General features: G+C 36.6%; 1 protein-coding gene across 27 annotated transcripts in view; it reads right to left on the bottom strand.

The window, feature by feature from the left end:
• ARPP21 (cAMP regulated phosphoprotein 21) overlaps positions 1 to 18,891 on the bottom strand; it is a 158,782-nt gene that overhangs the window by 109,362 nt on the left and 30,529 nt on the right. For 15 of the 27 annotated variants that reach the window (XR_005198945.1, XR_005198946.1, XR_005198947.1 and 12 more), the window contains exons 1-5: positions 7,367 to 7,476; positions 7,108 to 7,281; positions 5,216 to 5,382; positions 4,198 to 4,239; positions 3,330 to 3,419 (exon numbers count right to left, since the gene is read on the bottom strand). Coding sequence is in view for 24 of the 27 variants with exons in the window: in XM_017521764.2 (XP_017377253.1) it covers positions 3,330 to 3,419; positions 4,198 to 4,239; positions 5,216 to 5,344 (261 nt within the window). In the remaining 3 variants the exon portion in view is untranslated. The other 12 variants (XM_017521763.2, XM_017521766.2, XM_017521768.2 and 9 more) reach the window with 10 other exon arrangements.

Raw genomic sequence — 18,891 nt, 5'->3', positions numbered from 1 at the left:
TTACAAATACCACTAATAAATCATTATAATGTATAGTTACAGTAAGCATTGCCTTTTAGAAAAGTAGGAAGCAGACTTATATTTTTCATAAATAATATATAAATATTTAATATTATTTTATGTTGGTATCAGTCCTTTCCAAAATATAATATTCTCTTGAACTGATGTTTGATATAAGATTAGTCATTTACAGTATTGGGACTGGATCCACTTTTTTATTCTTACTTTTTTGTACTGAAACCAGATTATTTTGTATTAACTCACATATATCAGCATTTGATTGATAGTATGTTCACTGTTTTGAAGAAGAATGAGCCAAATCATGTTTTTTAGTTTTATGAAAAACCTAGGCTATGATTAAAACTGTGACAAATTAACCAACAGTAAGCCCACTTATTCTTATGTAAGAGATCATTTGATGGGAAAGCTTTCTTCCACTAGTGACATTAAAATTTATGATGTAGGAAAAAAATAATCCCAATGACTAATAATGTCGCTCACTAAAAATTAATCTAATGCTCACACTACATGTGACTAAACTGATGCTTGTACCCTCTTAAATTTGGGTTTCTTAATGGTTCTCTGTAAACCTGGGTAATCTAACAATCATAAAGAAAAGTTCTCCAAAGCTAAGTTTCTTTTTTGGAAGGGGCTCCATTGTGAACTCCCTGTTTCACTATGATTGTAAAGTCACATGATATAAATGATGAAGTAAAACATACTTTCACCATCAATATCTTAGCTGAGTTTTCCAACTTCAACATGTTTTTCCTGGGGATGTACTCATATAAAATATGTAAAACTGAGTGCAATCTGATTATAGAGTCATTTATTGCAGCTTGGGACAGAAATGTCTTAATATGCAAAGGTTTAGGCAGGTTCTAGGGACATGAGTTCCTTCTACTTGCTGAAGAAATCACTGCGGCACTTCTGGCCCAGAAGGCATGGCTGGGGTGGGAAAGATTCAGTTTGACAGTTAATCATCAGGGGAAACTGAGGGCTGCCGGGCCATGAAAGTCATCTCATCACTTCTTCAAAACTGACTGAAACATCTAGCCTCTGTATGTATGAATCTAAAATCATAGAGGCATGGACTTATATTATAAATGCATGAGCAGAGGCTGAAGAATATCCGCTACAAAAAAAAAAATGTAAAACTGATGCCATGTGTTGACAAATACCATAGTTAGGAAAAAAATTATCTTTTCTATGCATATACATTATGGTGTTGAAAGAACACACAAAAGTGCTATAGAGTTGGTAAAAAACAATCTGTTATTTTTTAATATTTTTATTGATATGCTCAATAATAAAATACAAGTGTTAATAAATACATTGGTACAGGATAAGTTTATATCCAACAACAGTAAAAGAGTGATTCAAGTTGCAGTAATACACTGATAAGTAAATAGTATAACATTAGAAAAGCAAAATTCCTTTAACTTAAGGACAGACTGAACCATCAGGTATGGGTCTGAGATCAAGTAATACAGGTAACAAGAGTTTTTCCCACACTGGAAAATGAAGGCAGTTTTCCAAATACTGTAAATTTACAAACATTGGGGAAGCGTTACAATCCATATACTGTATACTTCTGCCACTGTTCTCTGGGATTCAGTTCGCACATTTTGTAAGTGCCGGTGGTACCTAATGAAGGCATTGCATATAAACTCAAAAGTCTGTTTCTTTATTTTCTAAAAAGGTAGCACGGCCACTTTTTTATATGTGTGTCTGGGTATTTTCTATCAGGACCCTGCTCCCACCGCTCCCCAGCCAATCCAAAGAGAAGCTTGCAGGCTCTCATTCTTTCCTACAGAGCTAGTCTTGGTTTCTGAGCTTGGAACCAGCAGGAACAAAGCACCATGTACACCTTATTTCTCTGCACCAATTGTATGGAGACACTAGACTTAGGTCCAAGGTGGGCACTATGATACAGATGGTCCCTTAAAAAGTTTCCTCCTGGTACCTTGTCAAATGGGACAAAAAGTAGATTAAGTCTAAAAAGGTTGTCCTTCTCTGCCTGGCATTAGGAGTGGGGGACAACTGGGGCGTTACTTCTCCCAGGGTTTGTCATTCAGCAAAGTTAACATATATTGTGTGCAGCACATTACAAGCCATCGATCAACATTTAATAATATAAGCCGTGATATTCCCATTATTCCCCTTTTTCAATCTCCATTAAAAATAGAAGCACAAATAAAATGCTGAAGGAAAGCCACACATTTCTCAGAGCCCAAGTAAAATAAAGCAAGTGTATGAAACATAATAATGGCCACTGAAAGGTAGCCTGTACATGCCTTATGACATGAGTGGCATGTTAAGAAAATGATGCTAGGAAAAAAAAAACACTCTTAGGACAAAATCTATAAGAAATTTATTTTTGGTCCTTTTAAAGAAAGTGCTCTCAATGCTCTCTGTTTCCATGAGGGGAATTCAGAGTATTTCAATTAGAGTAAAAAGAGAAAAGCAAAACCAAACCAAACAAAAATAATGATATCTTAATCAATTTTCCCTCCCCTGGGCTCAGGTAAACCATTTTACTTTTGTCTTGACTGCTCTCAGCCTCTGATATAATAAGTACAATTTCAGCAGCAAGACCATTTTTTATAAAAGCTAATATGATGCCTAAAAGGCAAGCAAAAATAAGTATGATGTGAAGTTTCCCATTTTGTCACCAAAGAGTTTTGTTGAAATTTAACTTTTTACAACCTACTAATCTTGATGTAAGGAGCAAAAATAAGGGTAAAATATGCAGTGATATATTAATAATGTTAACTTAAAGTCAGCATCAGCTCAGATTTATTTCTGGACAATTTTTGCAGTATTGAGAAATCTCTACCAAAGGCCATAAAAGTATTCCTCCAAAGTTCAATGCACCTTATTCACTATTTCATAAGTTTCACATGAACCAACAATTGTGTTTCTTATAGGCAAGTGCATTTTGGGGAGCTGAGAGGTAAGACATCTCCAACAAGGAAGGAGAGAGGATACTTGGGATTATATTTGGTTCAGCCTTATCAAAAGAGAGCCTTTGAGGAAATTCAGCACTACTGTGCCTACTTTTTATTTAACTTTTAATCTAAATTCTTTTGAATTCCTTTCCATTTGCAGTTTTCAGAGAGTCTGGAAAAAAAACAAACGTAATACTCTGTGACAAACCATCAGACTATTTTAGAATGTTGCATAAGCAGGGGATGAAGCCAAAAAATGAATTATTTTCTTCAATTATATTTTTCTCCCCCAAAATACTGTTTAACACCAAATTAACAGTCATGCACACAAAGGTGGATCCCATTCATGCAAGTAATGATAATGACAAGGGGATATACCTGATCCTGAAGACTTTCACCTCCTGGTCTGGCAGAAGATTCCTCACAGACAGCAAGACTGCGAGTAAGTTTACCTTTTCCTGCTCCTGACTAGGAGGGGGGAAAAAGGGGGAAAAAAGGAAAATAAAGAAAACAAACAGGAGACATTCTCAGCCTGCCAAATCATCTCCACATTCACATAACTTTCCCAAATGAGATTTTTAAAACCAAATTTCAAGTCTGCCAATCAGTACCGTCTACATTGGCTCAAAGCAGCATACCTCTGTATTGATGGGGATGAAAGTAAAGAAGAATGTGACTAGATAAATTGGAAAAATACTCTTAGTAAATTGTGCACATCACATTAGGAGCATACAAAGAATGAATTGCTGTCATTTCATGAAAATATCAGGGGGAAGGAAATAACAAAATTAATTTCTACTAAAATTAAATTTGCAGGAGACTTGACTGAGAAGATGGTTAAAAGGATGAAGAATGTGTACTAAGCAGTGGTATCTATTTACTTCAAGGCAGAAATCAAGTGGTGAGCATAAAACATAGACTCCAAATTTTATTTTAAATAAAAACAAAACAAGTGGCCATTTGTTTTGTAAATCACTGTCAAATCTCCAAGTGTGAAAATAGAATCAAATACATACATTTGCAGACATTTGAACACTAAACCCTCTAAATAAAAAATACACAGTACCAGAAAGCAAGACATGCATAAACACAAACAATTCAAAAGCTGACAGCACCAGTACAACCATGACCCCCCACAATATCCAGACACAGTCATCTGAACTGCTGGTAAATCCTTTAACTCTTATATAAAATATGCAATTTATACCTGTGATATCGGGTCTACCTAGAATGTCAAGAATCCTACCTTGGATTTTCTTCTTTCTTGATTCTGAGCCTCCAGCCGCCTCTGTATGTTGGAAAGAAAATAAAACAAACAAAAACAAACAGTAAACCAACAACCGAGAGAGACCAAGAAAGAGAGGACAACGTCACTACCGGCTACAGTAGAGAAATCCATAATAACAGCAACAAGATATCACAACCATTATGGAGGACTCCTCCTTCCCTAGGTTTTAAAAACTTTTGACTAACTTTTAGTTTTTTTCTCTTTACAGCAACTATTGGAAAGGGGAAAAGAAAAAAGCCAGCTTTGAAGGCTTTTGGCCATCATGCAGTGGTCTGCCTTTGTTAACTGTTGGTATATAAAGAGTTAACACTTCTGTAGTTTAGGTAAAAGAAAATCAATACTTACAAGCTATTTGTAAGTGCAGTTTACTTTCCTTCTACCAAATCTCTTTCCCTTGTAAATCATGATGTATTTAACAACAATTTTTCACTTCCTTTAATCACTCCCAATCTTTTTTCCCCCATTCTAGTACTCTCTCTTCAGCTGGGAATTCTAGGCTTTGGCTTGTTTGCTAGTAAGATTTGAGCCTTAGCATGCCCAGGAAGGTCAAAGGAACACCTGCCTTTGATTTTCCCTAGTTTTCCATGAATTGAGTCTTTATCTTTCCATGAAATAGAAAATTCATTTTTAAAACTCTTTTTAAAAATTCATTTTAAAACTAGTCTAAAGCTGCCTTGGGAGAAGCCTTACATGGACACTTTGAGGTGTTCTAGATATTGGTACTGGGATGCTGTGTGCAAACTCAGAAAATAAATACTTTCCTATTTTTTTTCCTCCACAAAACACATTTTAGAGTGTGGCTGAGTTAGGACAAAACGTGACAAATATTGAAAAAGTAGGAGACTAGCATTATGAATTTCCTAATGATACAACTAGTGAAACTCTTTAAAAAATAAATCTGTAAAGTATTCTGAAAATAAAAGAAGGGAGCTACACACAGTTGTATGAGAATCAGCATCTCTTCATGCTCACTCACCTGCAGTTCCAGTTTCTCCTCTTCATCCAGACTTTCTGATTTAACAATGCCGTTTTCTGGAGTGCCCGTCTCCTGCTCAGTCCCTCCTTCCACTGCTATGGCCTGATTCAGGTCTCCTTGCTCAGACATTCTCCCAGATGCAAATTAAAATGACAAGATTTTATACCCTAGAAAGTTAAGATATCAGAAAATAAAGTCAGTGCAAAGTGAAGCATTTTCTATAATTCTTTAACTATTTCATTTATCCTTTCATATTCAAATCCAAAAGAGCAATTTTGAGAATTTTATATGAAAGGCGGAAAAAAAAGAAGATGAACTTAAGTAGCCAAGGCATGCAGTGGTCCCATCCACACACCCTCTACACACACTTGTGAATACACCTTGCCATCAAAATGGATCAACAAATCTTAGAGACACATAACTCCCACACAACTACTAGTCCCCCATTATCCACTACAAAGTAGAAGAAGCCGCAAAAGAGGATATTTCTCCAACTTTTGACAACTGACCCTTGACTTCTGACTCAAGATGTGGTATTGATGTTCTGTAGCATATCTAAGATGACTGAAAAATTATTTGCAGCTTCCAAACATAAGCGTGCTTCCCTAGGTATAAGGAATACAGTAGTCTACAAGGGTAAAAATCTACTGAAGAAGTAATAATTCAGTGTAAATATGAGATCTAATTTTGGCAATAAACCTTTCAGGGTCAACATTTGCAGGCTTTGAACTGACAGCTACATTACTAAAAGCATAAGCCCTCTCCCAAGCTCCCAAGCTCCTGCCAGTTGCTGGTGAGACAAGATCCTGTGGAAGGAAGCCTGGCAGGCAGCTCTCATGAAGCCACAGCAACTAAACTCTACTTCCTCAGGCTCACAATAGACTGCAGACACTGGAAATGGCTTTTCAGAGTTAAAATCTGTTATTATTTTTTTCTCCCTACCTTTATAAAACCCTGACACTTCCCCTTCTGAAGTGCTGTCAAATGAGGCTCATGAATAAATTAGCATTTACTTCCTCCTCACTTTTTTAAGCTGTGAGAAAAATAGAAAGAAAAAAAAGAAGGAAGAGAAGGAGGAAGGAGGAGGAGGAAGGAGTAGGAGAGAGAAAAGAAGAAAGAAAAAAGAAAGAAGCAGAAGGAGGAGAGAGAGAGATGCTGGAGCTTAGAAAGTTAGTTCTTTTACAAAAAAAATCCAAGCAATCACTGTCCCATTCCCAGTCATTACAATGGAAATTATTATTGGACAAATAAGAGTTTTAATGTGTTTCTTTGACAGTGTTCAATTACCACTTGCTAATTCAGTAACTTTATTTCCAACTGAAAATAGGAAGCATGAGAAAAATCTAAACCACAGCAATCTTGCTAAAATCTACCATGACAAAACAGATGGTATCGAATGATATCTATAAAATTCACAGGCTTATTCGGCAAAGGATTGTGGGAATGTAAAAGGAAGTTTTCCAACAGGACGGTAGTTTGAATCTGTAAAGTGCCTAGTAAGCAATGCATTCAGGTTTGAGGAGGTTTTAGGATATTTCATCCATTACATTCTGATGGATTTCTTCTATTTCTGTGACACTCCGTCTGTGTGTTAACAAAATAAAAAGTTCCATTTTCCACTGGCAAACAGGTTGTTTCTCAGTGCATTAGGCAGGGGACTTCTGGTGCCCTAACTCATTTTTTAGAGCATTTAAGTAAAAAACAGACCGTGACCAGATTTAAAATGGAGTGAAGAAATTGAGCTGTAATTCTCCAAACTACAAGCCAAATGAGTCTCTGATAGAGATCCTGTCATGGTTACATTCAGTGAACTGTGTATGCAAGCAGGCACATTTATGTAACGATAAATCTAAAATACAAATGAGATGACAACCAGACAACAAGACCTTTACCTTTCGTGCAGAATTCCTGCTGTAGGTCTTGGCGACTTACTAGCGGCTTCTGTCGTTCTACACCAGGAAAATCCACACAAGTGATCAGAGACAACTGGAGTCCCATGTCCCCATTAACAGTTCGGAATGCCCATCTCCATGCGATTCCCTTACACAGTGTGACACATCGTCAACCTGAAAAAAGATGAAAAGTAAATAATAATATTTGCAATAATCATGGTAGGGTGAAGGATGAAATAAATAAGACGGGGTTTCTAACACTAATGACCAGCTTCCAGCAAATCACGTTCACAGCTTGATCCAGCTCCACCTGTCTCAAGCTGCCTGCTTCTTCTCTAATGAAGGCTACAGCCGGCTGTTCAAGTCAGAACGGCACCCACGCAAGGAGCTAAAATTAACAATTGCATTATGCACCGAAGATTACTCACTTCAATTTTAACCTTTTTTAGTGAAATCTGGCACTTTGTGTTAAAAAAAAAAAAAAGAAAAGAAAAAAAACAAGCTTGTGTGTTTGCCTCAATGAGAATCAAGATCACCTATGAGCAAAAGTCTTGCCTTTTTTTCTAACCACAGCCTTTGTCTTAATTATAGATTATATCATATATTTAAAGCTGTTTCTGTGGTTTCTTTATTTACGAAAGTTACCTGAATAATGTGAATTGAAAGGTTTTCATTTAATGAAACATTCTCTACAAAAGTAAAAAAAAAAAAAAAAAAAAAAAAAAAAAAAAAAAGAAAAAGAAAACTTTTATAATGGCATGGCTGAAAAAACTCTTTTCTCTCCACTTACAGTTTGGGAAGAAGCATTCCTAATATTCTTGTTGCAGGGTGAACACAATCTATCCATAGCCCGCCCTCCCCATTGGGATTGCCACCACCAGCTGGGCATTCTGTTTGACAGCAAAGCAGCACTGACAGAGGGATTCAACAGATTTGCAAACTTCAAGGCTGTTGAAAACAATCCACGCTATAATGTGCACTTTCTTTTTCTCACAACTCCTACAGGAGCAGCGGCAAAGACAGCTTGAATGCAAACATAGAGACAGGCTCCTAATAACATTTGCCAAAATCAGGCTGCATCTCTTCCTTTTCCCTGTAACTGGTGTACAACAGCTAAATGCAACAGCATGCACACCTCTTCCATTATATACCTGTCTATGAAAACACTAAATGCATCACAGCTATTTAATTTGAAGGTTAGAAACCCTCTCTCCCTCCTCCTTGCTACCCACTTCTCCCAAGTTTAAATGAGCACAGCTGGTTCCTCATAGGATTTTACTGTGGCTATATTAATAACATATTGGGTTACAAAGCCATTTGTTGTTTGAGGGGAAAACAACTGTTGGAAATGCAATCACTTGTACAGTCAATAGTTTCTGGATTTATTCATGTTTTATTAAGATGGATGATTAGACTTAAAACTATGTTTCTTTTGTTTTTGGATATTACATGGCTTTTGAGAGCTAAATGAACATTTAGGACAAAACTGGATTGCTAATCAATAGAAATTTTTATTTTTCAATTTTGATCAGTTTTACCATAGCTACTCTAGCTAGTACTCAATATTAAATAAAAATTGTCATGTCTTAAAAGTTAGAATCTATTTAAGAAGATCCTTATCCAATATGTCTTAGAATAGATGTCAGAGATGGTTATGAAATGCATTCTGGATTCTGTTTTCCTTTTTCCAAGTTAAATGAAGTTCTCAAGGATTGCAGCAACTCTTTTGCCTTCCCTTTCAGACCCTCATATTTGTACAGTGGCATGTAATCCAGCAGGTGAACCGCAATGTAATTTTCAAAACTAAGTCCTAGATACATTATTACAGCCTCAGTAGGAGGATGCAAGATATAATTCCTTCCAGGAAGAGAGAAAGAACAAACTGATATTCACATAACTAACTCAAAGTGGGGACAGCATGGATATATGTGTGTGCGTAATTACCAGGACACGTTTTGAAATAGCACGGAGCTCTAAAGTCAGCGAGGTATTATTCTTGCATGCCTGAATCATAAAGTCATCATCTACCAAGATAAAAAGAATATGGGCATATGGGAATGAGCAGAGAGGAACATATGGATCACAAATATTTTTGTAACTGATTAAAATTGTTCTCTTTGCTGAGAAAGCAGTGCCAGGAAATCAACCCTGCTTCAGCTTTCTGTTCACCAAAACTAACCCAACTCTTCCACTGCCATTTAATCTTGATCTGTTCCAATTTCTTTCCTTTTTGCAAATAACCCAAACTATTTTTAACAAATATCTTTTCTACAACATTTGGTTAATAAATATTCTGGCCAAATTTCAACTGTTACAGTATGAAGGATGGAAGGAGAAAGAAGAGACTATATACAAATGCACAAAATAAAAGTTACTGTAGTTTTTTTTTAGTGGAAATACTATTTTAAACATAATTTTGGGGGTAGTAGTTAGCAAAGGCTGTCCATAGTTTGTAAATCAAGCTACAGGAAATTGATCAACAATGCTATAAACTGTGAAGAAAGTGAGCAAAATAATTGCTATCTCACTTTATATTCATGCTGTTTCTTATTTCTTTAGTTTACTTTAGAGTTGAACACAGTAACAATTAGGATTGTGGAGATGGCAAAGAAAGGTAGAGAGGAGAAAGGCAAAATGCAACTCACCAAATATTATGCTGTCTTTCATCATCACCATCAAAATCGATATGCCCTCAATGTGTTTGTGTGTGTGTGTTACACATATTTATCACTGTGCTACCAACTGGGAAAGAAAGGTCAGATTTGATTCGAATTTCAGCAATAATTTTGTTCTTTGATGAAAGGGAAATGAAAGTTAAATTTTTTCAATAAGTTGGAGTGTCACTGTATTAGTCACTTTCTTCATAATGCTTAGACTAAAAATTAACAAGAGGAAGATTAATATTAACCCAGATTAGCATGGATACTTTGTGATGGAACAACACAGTCGAGATTTACTTATTGAAATTGAAATGTTTTGCCTATATGCACTGTTTCTTCTTTTTAAGCTGGGTATTGTTCAGTAAATAAAAACCACTTGTATATTGTGGTGATGACTGATTTGTCAAGTTGCCACAAAAGATATATAAATATTGAAATACTATGCAATACTATATAAACCAAGCATATAACTCATTTTCAAAACAATTATTCTGTTAAAGTTTAAGAAAAATTTTGAACCTTTAAGTTTAAAGCAAGTAAAAAAAAGTAATTGGGATGTAATCATTTCAGAAATGACAGCAACAATGCCATGAATAGAATGTACATACTAATATCTTTAGCAAGTTTGAAATTTTCCCAAGGTGACAAAAATATCAATGAGACATTTTTACATTAATTTAATTACCACCACCCTCCAAAATGTAATCGTTCAATAGTGTATAAGAAACACTCTACTAGGAGCTTTCCCCTTTAATTAAACTCTTTATAGTAAACTTCATGTAAAGGCATTCTGTAAGATTCTTGAGCTGTCATGAAAATGCCAAAATTGCCAGAGAACTGTTTTGTTGGAAGAACAGACGTGGGCATTTAAGTAAATAAATTTTCTGGTTAGGATTTTGGGGAACAGAAATGTTTTCATGACTATTTTTGCTTAAGCTTTAATCTAAGAGCCTGACACTTTATAAACATGTAGAAGATCATATGTAGAATCTCACATTTTCTCCTTTAACTGTGGTCACCTGGATCAAACATAACGAATACCAACATTCAGTAGAATGCCAAAAGTGGAAGGAACAGATGCCAAGGCTCTGCACATGAGTAGCACCATAATGATCATGAATGCCTTTAAAACTAAGGAAGGTCTGTTGTCAATAAAAGCATCTGAAGAAAGGCCTTATGCCAGTGTTTCATGTCTTCATTCGTATAACCAGTCTTTAATGAGCTTCTACTATGTGCAAGAATGTTCTACACTGTGACATGTTATTCTGGTGAATTGATACAACCTCACTTTTGAAAATCTTTTTTTACTGACTATAAATAAAAAATAAGCAAATTAATATACACACCTACACAGCAAAGGCAGAAAATTATACTATAAGAGGGGAAATTGGCATACTGCTTTACAAAATTTCCTCTGACATATTGATGACACATATGTATACAGACTAGTTCTGTGGATGTAACATTCCATGGTTAGTGCTTGACTCACACCGGTACCGAATAAATGCTACAATCATCATCATCATCATCATCATCATCAATCATCTTAGCAGTACCTGGCGACATATATTGCTATTTATCCATCCAGTGTGGAATAAAAAGAGAAAAAACAATGTTCAGAGAACACCTGCACCTCCACCAGAATCAATACATGTATAGCCAATGTGCTTTCACCAACAAAGGGTAACAGACATCATCTTTCACTGAAAAAGACAACTCTATAATTTTTTTTCCCCAAAGCTTACCCTGAATATGGTTCTGGTACAATATGAACATCAGGATGTCAATAATCTTAATGAGAGAGCTGGATGGAATGCAATAGCTGATGGGCACCCTTGTCACAAGACTGGCCCAGTTTGTGCATATTTTTACTACAGATAAGGAGTTTTTTTCTGACCAAAATCAGTGTCACAGAGAATGACGCCAAAGGCTCTGCTTCCATGTTAGAAAATAAGCCAAGAATCTGACAGCATCAAGGTAAGTTTTAGTTTGAATGTGTGACCATTGAAACCCATCCAAAGATGTTTAAATGGCTTAAACTTCCATAACCCGTACAGGCAAAAAAAAAAAAAATGTACACCACATTACATTTCCAACATCATTCTATTAAGAGTCTAGGTATGATTTATCCATGCGCAAGGTGATGTCATCAACCTTCAGCATGATGCAAACTTTTTTTAAAAGAAGTGCAAAGACCCAGAAAACCACAGATCTCCAAAGAAGCTTGGAATTAGTTAGTCTAACTGATATTAAATCCAATAGCATGGACAAGATCTGCAACCACAGTTAATCTATAAGCAGAGTTGGTTCAACAAACACAGTCATTTTGACTGGATGTCAGAGCTCTTTTCAATAACCTGTGTTCCTCTAGTGATGGTTCTGCTAGAAATATAGGTCAAGTTTACCTAATCTATGCAATTAATTCCCAGTATGTTGCAAGAGGGACCCACACATTGTTTTTCACTGGACCACTATCCTTTTTCCTTGTGAATTAAGTCTATAAATACTGCACAGAAACGTCCTGAGCATACCTTCTGATGATGGTATGTGTGTCTCTTTCCTGGATTTCCTGGTCAATCAGATGGACACATTTGGACTTCTAGATATTATGCTCAGTCTCTCTTTTTGAAAATTCTTAAGGCCCATTTTTTTCATAGCTATCAGAATGCCATAAAGTTGTCTGAGGTCTATCTGCCTAATTTCCTCCTTCCACACATAGAACTCATCGTGCCCATCTTTCCGAAAGCCAAACAGAAAATCACACGCTTGCATTATTCACAGATAAAGCGTACCCAGATTTTGTAGGTAGGCTTGACAATTTTTTGTTGTGGAACAATTAATTATAATCCACACTGGTGATAAAACATGGGTAACATTTCAAAAGGAGTGTCTCCCTAATCTTCAAGCAAAAAGCCAGGATCTCAGACTTAAACAATAGCCTCATCTTTCCTAGTGTAGCTGAAACAAATTTCCCAGGAACTTAAATAATACTGTTGGGATCCTGTGGATAATGATACCATATAACTTTGCAAAGACAAACACGTTCTTAAGTAGTCAGATCTTCCAGGAATCTCAGTGAGTTACACACTTACCCTAGATATTTCTCTCATATCACTGTTCTGTGATCTCCTATATCAAGCAGTACTATTTCAGGGATGAGAAGAGGAAATAATCCTCTGAAATGATGACACTCTTGTTTGGGCATTACTAATCTAACTGGTATGAGAGATTCTGCATTCTAAATTCAGTTCAATAAAATATTTAAAATTTCTTTTTTATCTGGATCTCAAGAAAACAATCCATTCTTTACTTTCAGTTATTTCTATTGGAGAAGATCTCTAATGGAACAAGAATTTATCACAAAGTGCGTATCTTCAATTCTGATTTAAAGAGTTCAAAAATACAAAATTCAACAGAAAGAAAAAAGGCATTTTTAATAGAGTTGGAGAAATACTAATTTTAATAGTAATCATTATATCTGACATGAACTCTTTTCATCTTCATTCTTACAATATGTGAAAGAAGCATCTGTCATTTCAAAAACAATGAATTAACAAATGTGATGCAGTTATAGGTGCCAGAATGGGAGCTGAGTGTTTGAGTTATTAAAACCTTTCTCACAGGAAGAAAGGAGGAAGAGACATTTAGGTAAAATGAATAAAAGCAAAGAAAAATTGCTAAGTTGTTATTTTGTCTGATTTTTGAAATGTCCATAAAAGTCATGTTTTTTTTTTCATATATACATTTATGGGAAAATAAGATGTTTCCATTGCTATGACATCTTTGTTTTTTGTCAATACTTTGTATTTGGTACCATAAATGACTATTTCATGCCTTAATATTGCCTTTTCAGATGTATTATTACCAAATTCATCATTTCTAAGCCTTTTTAAAAGGAATCAACACAGAAGTTTAAATTGCCCATCTATGACCTCAGCCTCTTCTCTAACAGCAAAATGAATGAAAGGATTTTCTAAAGGCACAAAATAATGAAAGTGGGCTAGTCCCCAATATTAAAAGGCAAAATGTGAGCATAAAGGATCTATAATAGCAGAAGCTATGGTCACAAGAGGTGTATTCCACTTCCAAAAGGGAGGGAGAGAGGGCAGAGAGATTAGCAGAACGGACGTATGCTGCCATCCTAAGTATAGCTTATGGAATTTCAGGAGACACAGGAACAAAGGGAGTCTCCAGTTATACAGAGCAGCTCTGAGCTACACTTTTGTGTTAACATCTTAATAGCTTTCCCTTTCTACAAGATTCAACAACCACACCATGACATAACAACTACTTTTTATTGAGTGATACTACAGGGGTAATTTTTGACTGAGTTTTCTTCATAGATTATTATATCTTATCCTCACATCAAATATACCTATTCGTTGCTAGTCTACAGCAGGGAAGAAAGCGAGCTGCCTGTTGTCCTATCTCTTTAGTGTTAAGTTGGCTGGCTGATGGCTCCTTCAATCACTGGATTCCCCAGGTCTCAGCCAAAGCCGATGAATCATTGTTTAACAAAGCTCAAAATTTGAACCGAGTAGTAAAAAAGATTCTCTTCCCACTATTATGTAAACTCCACAATCATGGGGATTTTGGCCTATTTTGTGTACTTCTACATTAACCCTGATATTAAGAATAGTACCTAGTGCACAGTAGGATTTGTTGACTCAATGAATGAAAAGAGGCTAAAAGCTCTACCTGGATTCTAATCAGTAATAGCTATGTGACTTTACTGTATTTCTGCCTCCTCCAACTAAAGGCCAAGACATCTAATCATACGAAGACCTATGAAAACCAATGTGGCAATGGTTAAGTTTTCTCTTAAACTAAACCGACAGCCACAGGAAGTTACCCAAATGTAAAACCAGGAACTGTTTCTGCAGGTTTGGATCTCATGAAGGTTTTGGTCTGGCTAAACTCTGTGATAGTGGGTCTATCCATTCAATGAGAGCTGAGCATATTTATTGGTGTCCTACTATGCAGAATATTTTGTGGCCTTCTGGGTAGGATACTGGGGAAAGCAAAGAGATGTTGCTTGCTTGCTAGGAAGCAGCTACCAAGCTAACTATAGAAGTCAACAAAGAGATTTGAGAGCAAAGCAACCCAGAGGACTAAAGTATGTAATATAAACGTATTTACCACTGCTAACATTAAACTTAGGAATTTCACAATGTTTTCTTGAAAGCTAATTTTGAAAATGTTTCTTAAGTAAACTGAAAGACACAAATAACAACAAACAGAGACAATGGAAAAGATATTCTCATTAAAGATAAGAGTGTTGAACCTTTGAACTGACCATGCACATGAGTTTCTCCAGGCTCTTTGTCCGCATGTGCATCATCAGACATGTGGGCGAAGTTAAGTTTCCTGAGTTTTTGAGAAAGTTATGGCATTATTAATTGCATGACTTATCATAGGCCAAACATCTAAGCCTCACTCATATTGCTAGGTAACAAAAAAGCTAGATAAAAACAATGTCTTTCTCTCCTTTCTTCCACACTAGACTTAATTCAGTATTGCACAAGGTTTCTTCTGCTTACTTTAACGGGGTCCTCATCTAAGTGTCATTTCTCCCCTTAGGAGGAAGTGCCACACAGTTCAGGTGTAACAGTGTTCGTATCACAAAATGGAAGATAATATGTTCTCATCTCATGTGCCTGCTCCGTCTCTTCTTGAATGCTGTGGTCTTCTTCTTTTCTCCCTGCTTTGTTTCTTCGTTTCTCTGCACTGCCTAATACAGTGTTACAAAAAATTACATACTGGCACCACTAAAAACAGTGATGAAAACAAAGAAGTGCAGCGTTGAGGTCAACATATCTGCTAGTAAAAGTAAGCGTTCAAGAAATAATTCTTGCTATCCTCAGACTTTCTGTAAATAGGCGAATCTGAAATATAAAATAATTCATTTGACATTGGCATTTGTTTTGGTAGCAACATTGTATGGGAATCTTTCCTCACCGCAGTTGAGTTATCTTTTGGTGTGTAGAAATGGCAAATGCAAGAAAATAACAACAAAACTACCTGAGAATGGGCGTGAATGTCCGCAGGCAAAGGGTCCCTGTTCAGGACCTCAAGTGCTGAAGAATTGTTGCAGAAGCATTTCATGTGATGTCTGCTTTACTGGGAGACAAGGGAAGCAGCCAGGGGAGTGGAAGGAGCTACATGCCTTCGGAGAGAGGACTTACAGGTACTATGGTAGAAAAAATGTATGGCATATGAAAATAAATATGCAAAAGAGTGTCTCAAAGCCTTTATTTCTAAGCCGTCAAGGGTTTGACTTGTGTTTGTGGCCATGCTTTAAATACAAACGTTTTGAAGACATGTTCCAGATGAAGAATGTCAGCGCTAGACTCTAAGTTCCTTGAACAGAGAGGGCCCTCAGGCCAGTGTATCTTCCAACTGTTGTTTAGTGCAGAGGAGGAACACTATCGATACCAGTTTGCCGAAAGGATAAATGTATACATTCCTGGGAGGAAAACATTTTCAGGAACCTCACAGCACATTGATGGAGCAGGATGTGGGTTTTTTTGCAATGTGTCCACGGCTTAGCCAGAAGGTACTTTCTGACTTAAACCATCTGAATTGGTGTGTGTCTGTTTGTGTCAGGCAGTACTCAAGCTCTGGGGCCATCTGTGGCAATGCCGATTGGACACCAGATGCCCTCCTTGGAAAGTAACCGAAAGAGAGCATGTGGTTGGTCATTTGTAAGAGAAGGGCTGCAGTTGGAAGTTGGCTTGCCTATCATCATTCAATGTGAGAATTGCAATCACATGAACGCACTCTACCTAAAAAGGCTGGCATGGCCTGAAGGCGTCAACTCCCCCCACCCCGACCACTACCCCCTGACTGCTGTAAGCCTGATTTTATATGATATTCCCATTAAAAAAATTTTTTTTTAAACAAAACATTCTTGTTTGAAGGAGAAGTGAAAGGGTTAGTTACATTCAAGACTAAAAACAAATCAGGTGAATGTCTTCTGCATGATGGACTCCCCCACCTGGGTGCTCCCTGCACAAACCTGATAATAAGACTCTTCAATCCTAGCAAGCCAGAATCAAAGAAAATGGGTGTTTGCATTTTGTAATCTCCATATTTCAAAATATTTAATACTTTTCAATGATCTTATAAAAATGAATGCTGGAATAATCTCTGTGAATTATTAGAACCTGCTATCATTACCAGTTACTAAAGAAAGAGGAAAAAGCAGATTCTCAAACCATACCAAATGAATGAACTGGCAGAAACTATTAATATCTGGCAGCAACACAGTCAGTCTGAGCTTAGATGTTGAGAGATGTTGGTGTGTGGTCCCAGGGCTGAATGAACCAATGAGTACTGAAGAAAAAGAGTTAAATTGTGCTCAGGATCTCCCTGGGGATTTCTGATGATGAAGTTGAAGATTTGGGGGTTTTATTCATGGATTCTACAATGCTTAAGCTAAGTGCCTGGAAGGGGTTATTAGCTTTGTACATGGTTGTTACGGGCAAACAAAATAGTCTTAAAGTGTACTGTAAAGACACTTCAATAGAAGAAAACTGTTGGTTCACCCGGTACATACTGACATTTCAGAAAGAAAGATCTGAAGTTAACCCACCCTCTTGGGTGTTCTAATGTGTAATTATGAACTTGAACAGAAAAGGTGATGTAGCATTCCTATGACAAATGGAACAATCTGATCCCTGGAATGGAGGTTGAAAATCTGGCATTACACAAAAGAATGGAAACATAAGAAAATGTGGTTGTTAAACGTTTACAATAGTGTGCATCCAAGCTATGCATGTGGAAATTGTCAGGTTAAAATTATCCAGCAAAGAGTCAAATTTGTGATTGGATATATCACCGAAATCAACTATCTGTCAATCTTATGTATTATGAAATACTCAGCTTCTGAGCTGTGGGCTTATTTGAAACCTTCAAGATTTTAAGTGTAGATAAGAAAGGAGAAGCCAGTAGTTGCATTTGTTAATGTATAGCAAGATACTTTCAGAAGTGGAATGTTTTTTTGTTGTGTAGTCTGCTTAATAAAGTCTAAGGCCTAAACTTGGAAAAAAAAATCTTATGTAGTGGGAGAAATTATTACCTTTCTTTACTCATAATCATGACTAGGAAGGAAGGAAGGAAGGAAGAAGGACGGAAGACATTCTTTCTGCTGGCAACTCTGTGGCCTGACCATTCATATGGGGCTTGGGCACAACACAGATGCCAATTCCAGATCAGGCCCTTGATTGCTCTACACTTCAGAGACTCCAGCAGGAGCAAGGAGAAAATAGCATGCCAACTGTCAGAAACTCTTCTGAAAATATACGAAAGTGGAATGTGAAATATTTGAAGGATGTATTCATATGATGAAGCCTACAGCAAAATTTAATTTACAAAAATAAATATAAAACTGTGAAAACAAAATGGGTCATTTGTTCTTTATTGCTAGCACCTAGCGGAGAGAACTGTTCATAATTATAGATAAGTAGTATGTTAAGCATAGCATTTCCCTGTACTTGATAAAGTCTAGCAAATAGAAAAATGTGTTCTACACCTCAACAATTACGTTTTCAGTGGGGAAAAAACAGATATAAACAAAGTAAAGGACACAATGAGATCCTGTTACCTCTCAAGACATATCTACATGATGACAAGAGAAGTAATTTGAATCTCCAAGTACCAAAGAAGTCGAAGCATGTTTAAGTAAATGACTACTTTTAGTCTCACAAGGCATTACTGGTATCCTAATTTTAAATATTTGTGTGTGTGTGTGTGTGTGTGTGTATACATATATATACATAATTAGTGTAATTCGAACCTTGGCAATTTGTAAATGTAAAAATGGCAGATCCTGGGCCAGGCGTGGTGGCTCACGACTGTAAATCCCAGCACTTTGGGAGGCCGAGGCAGGCAGATCATGAGGTCAAGAAATCAAGGCCATCCTGGCCTACATGGTGAAACCCCATCTCTACTAAAAATACAAACATTAGCTGGGTATGGTGGCCTGTGCCTGTAGTATCAGCTACTCAGGAGGCTGAGGCAGTAGAATTGCTTGAAACTGGGAGGCAGAGGTTGCAGTGAGTCGAGATCACGCCACTGCACTCCAGCCTGGCGCCTGGTGGCAGAGTGAGACTCTGTCTCAAAA

The sequence above is a fragment of the Cebus imitator genome, unplaced genomic scaffold (genome assembly GCF_001604975.1).
Source record: "Cebus imitator isolate Cc_AM_T3 unplaced genomic scaffold, Cebus_imitator-1.0 Scaffold21, whole genome shotgun sequence".
Taxonomy (NCBI): domain Eukaryota; kingdom Metazoa; phylum Chordata; class Mammalia; order Primates; family Cebidae; genus Cebus; species Cebus imitator.
Note: the sequence above shows the minus strand (reverse complement) of the source record. Positions and strands in the feature narration are given on the sequence as shown.